Below are 2705 nucleotides of genomic sequence, written 5' to 3'. Positions count from 1 at the left end.
CCCTTGCGTTAAAACGTATCGGTGAGCGTGTTTTTCACTCTTTAAAATGCAGAACAAGAAGAAACAAACTTTTGAAATGAGAGAGTCCTGCTTGGACAGACACATCGCTGGAAAAAAAAAAAACCCCAAACCTGCGATGTCAGCAAAGCAACATTCAGCAACTGAAAACCATTATCTTTTTTAAAAACAACAGCAAAAAACCCCAACGGTGGGCAGTTCTGCCAACAAAGCTCCTTTATCTTCGCGTCAGGGCTGGGCTAAACCCCCCCAGTTTCCCCCTCTTTGTCCCATCTCCGGCCTTGGTAGGATTTTTTTAAAAAATCAGTATTTTTAATACACAAACCAAATTCATTCACCTTTACCTGGTATTTCCCTGATGGTTTCGACTCAGTCCAGCACAGAGAAAAGAAGGGATTTTCCTCTGCCCCCCCCTGGGAAGAGCTAGCGGCAGCAAAGTCTGGCAGGGGAGCGGTCAGGAGGTTCAGCCTTTTTGGCCAAAAGACGGGGATTTGGCTATTCCTGTGGGGAGGAAGCACGAGTTGAAAAAAAAATATTAAAAAAGGGGTGGGGAGAGAAAAAAGTGAGGGTGAGGGGTGGTAGACAAGAGGAGGTATCTGCCTCCTTCCCAACTTTTACTTCTTTCTTCTTCCAAAAGCTGGGGGGCACATTTTGGTGACCAGGGCTACATCCGGATGGCGAGGAACCGTGGAAACCACTGCGGGATTGCCAGCTACGGTGCTTACCCCCAGATCTAGAGGGGCTCCCTGCCTTCGGGAGAAGCTCTTGAGATGCCACCACGCACCGGGCTGATCTCGAGCGTGCCCGGCTCTACTCCAGCCTTCCCTCCTTGAGGAATCCCGCTGCGTTTCTACGGAGGAGCGATCGCAGTTGGCTTGTCCAAGTGTCTCTTCGAGCGCGACCATCTCTTTCACCTTCCCCAGGAACTTATCCACGAATAAGGGATCACCTGTTGGGAATTATTTCGTTTATTTAGGTGAAGGCGCTCTGTTGTCATTGCTAACTCTTGCAATCTCCGGCAGCTTTTTAGAAAATGACTCGGCTGCATCTTCAACGCTCTTGAGATGCTGCTTTGCTTCCTCCTCTTCTCGAAGATGGTTTCTTGCAGCCATTTTACGTCCCGTGATGCTTCGTAGTGGTGAGAAATGAGCACGGGGCCGTCCTTCGAGGGAACGCCGAGGATGCCCTGACCGGAGGCTGGAACGTGGTTTCCAGGCAGCTGACGACTTTGCCGGCTGTGGTTTTGGTGTGAATGCAACGTAACGTGCATTAAATGTGTCCCCTGCTGTGCGTGCAACGCTGAGGGCGGCCAGCTCGGCTCCATCCCACGACTGTATCTAAACCATGTCTTCCTGACTGCGCTGCCCCACCAAAAAGTGAATAAATGTGATTTATCTTTTTTTTTTTCCTTTCCTAAGAGCTGGCTTTGGTCTGGTTTGTTGACTGCTGCGGTGAGGTGGGAGCTCAGGTCTACCCATTCAAACCAGTAGCAAGACTCCGTGCTTGACCTCATCCTGTCTCTCAGCTCAGCACCAAGCCACAAAAATGCCAAAAAAAAAAAAAGGTATCAGGGGAGCGTGACCCCTGCTCCTGCCTGCTGGCCCCGTAAGCCGCGTAAACCACCGGGAGAGCCCTGCTGCTAATTTGTGGGGTGCTGGAAATAAGAAACGCTCATCCGCAATCATTTTCTGCTGGCATTGAGGGTCCTGCTTCAAATAACCCCGTGACCGGCACGGCAAGCCCAGCGCCTGGCTAAGTGAAAATGAAATCAGAGCATTTCCTCATTTCCTGACTCGTGATTTGTCGGACGAGTTGCAGCTGCCGTGTGCCCGAGGTCCCGGAGCTTCTGGCGGTGGGGACGAGCTGGATTTGTGCCCAGCATCCCCTTCACCCCACGCACGCACGCTGAGCGGGACATCGGTACCCACCACCAGAAGAAACCTCTTCAGGTACGTTGGGTGCTTTTGTATTTTAACGCCCCTCCGGGAGGACGGAGGTTTGAGGAAGTAAAACTGAAGAAACAGTATTTTTATGTTGACTCTGCCCCAAGTTTATCTCTAATCTCCTCCAAGCCCTCCCTGGGCAGTTGAATTGCAGGTCGGAGCCCATCCTCAGGAGCTGGTGGACACTGCTTGGATTAAAATAGGATTATTTTTTTTTTTAAGGTGTTGGAAAACACAGGTTTGTCAAAACAACCTCTCGGACAGGTGATGTGCAAACATCCTTCGGGGAGGGTTTCTTGGGCAGGGTGGAACCGTGCAGACGAGGAGCATGTCTGGATGTGTCCCTGCGTGTCCGTGTCTCTCGGGTCCAGCAGACTCGGCCCCTCGAGGGAAGTTTCTGGGTCCCCGATGGGATTTCTCGTCCCGTCTCACAGAGGCTGAGGGTACAGAGCAGGAGAGCGGGGCAGGCAGTGCCGCTGCCGGGTGTTTGTCTGGGTGGGCAGGACAGGAGCTGGTGGCATCACCCGGTGTAGAAACCCTGTGAAGGGCATGCCAGGGAGTCCAGGTCAGGGATGTCATCACCGTTCTGCCTCCCTTACCAAACCGGATTTGTCACTAAGGGGTCAAGCACGGCTCCGGCTCTGAGCCCTCGGCTCCGAAGCGTGAGTGCCATCTCGCTCCGACTCCCTGGTCCCAGCTGAGCGGGATGAAGCTGCTGGCGTCCCTCCCCTTCCCGGGCGCGCC

General features: G+C 53.0%; 2 protein-coding genes across 2 annotated transcripts in view; both read left to right on the top strand.

Moving 5' to 3' along the window:
* Nucleotides 1-755, top strand: part of LOC104168032 (cathepsin S-like) — a gene marked incomplete at its 5' end in the record, with an annotated part of 2222 nt that extends 1467 nt beyond the window's left edge. The window contains 1 exon segment of the mRNA XM_009708470.1: nucleotides 656-755. Within this exon segment, the coding sequence (XP_009706772.1) occupies nucleotides 656-755 (100 nt within the window).
* A 388-nt stretch (nucleotides 756-1143) lies between these two features.
* Nucleotides 1144-2705, top strand: part of LOC104168031 (cathepsin S-like) — a 5061-nt gene continuing 3499 nt past the window's right edge. Inside the window, 2 exon segments of the mRNA XM_009708468.1 lie at nucleotides 1144-1156; nucleotides 1837-1967. Coding sequence (XP_009706770.1) covers nucleotides 1144-1156; nucleotides 1837-1967 — 144 coding nt within the window.

This window comes from Cariama cristata, unplaced genomic scaffold (assembly GCF_000690535.1).
Source record: "Cariama cristata isolate BGI_N322 unplaced genomic scaffold, ASM69053v1 scaffold23719, whole genome shotgun sequence".
Taxonomy (NCBI): Eukaryota; Metazoa; Chordata; class Aves; order Cariamiformes; family Cariamidae; genus Cariama; species Cariama cristata.
Note: the sequence above shows the minus strand (reverse complement) of the source record. Positions and strands in the feature narration are given on the sequence as shown.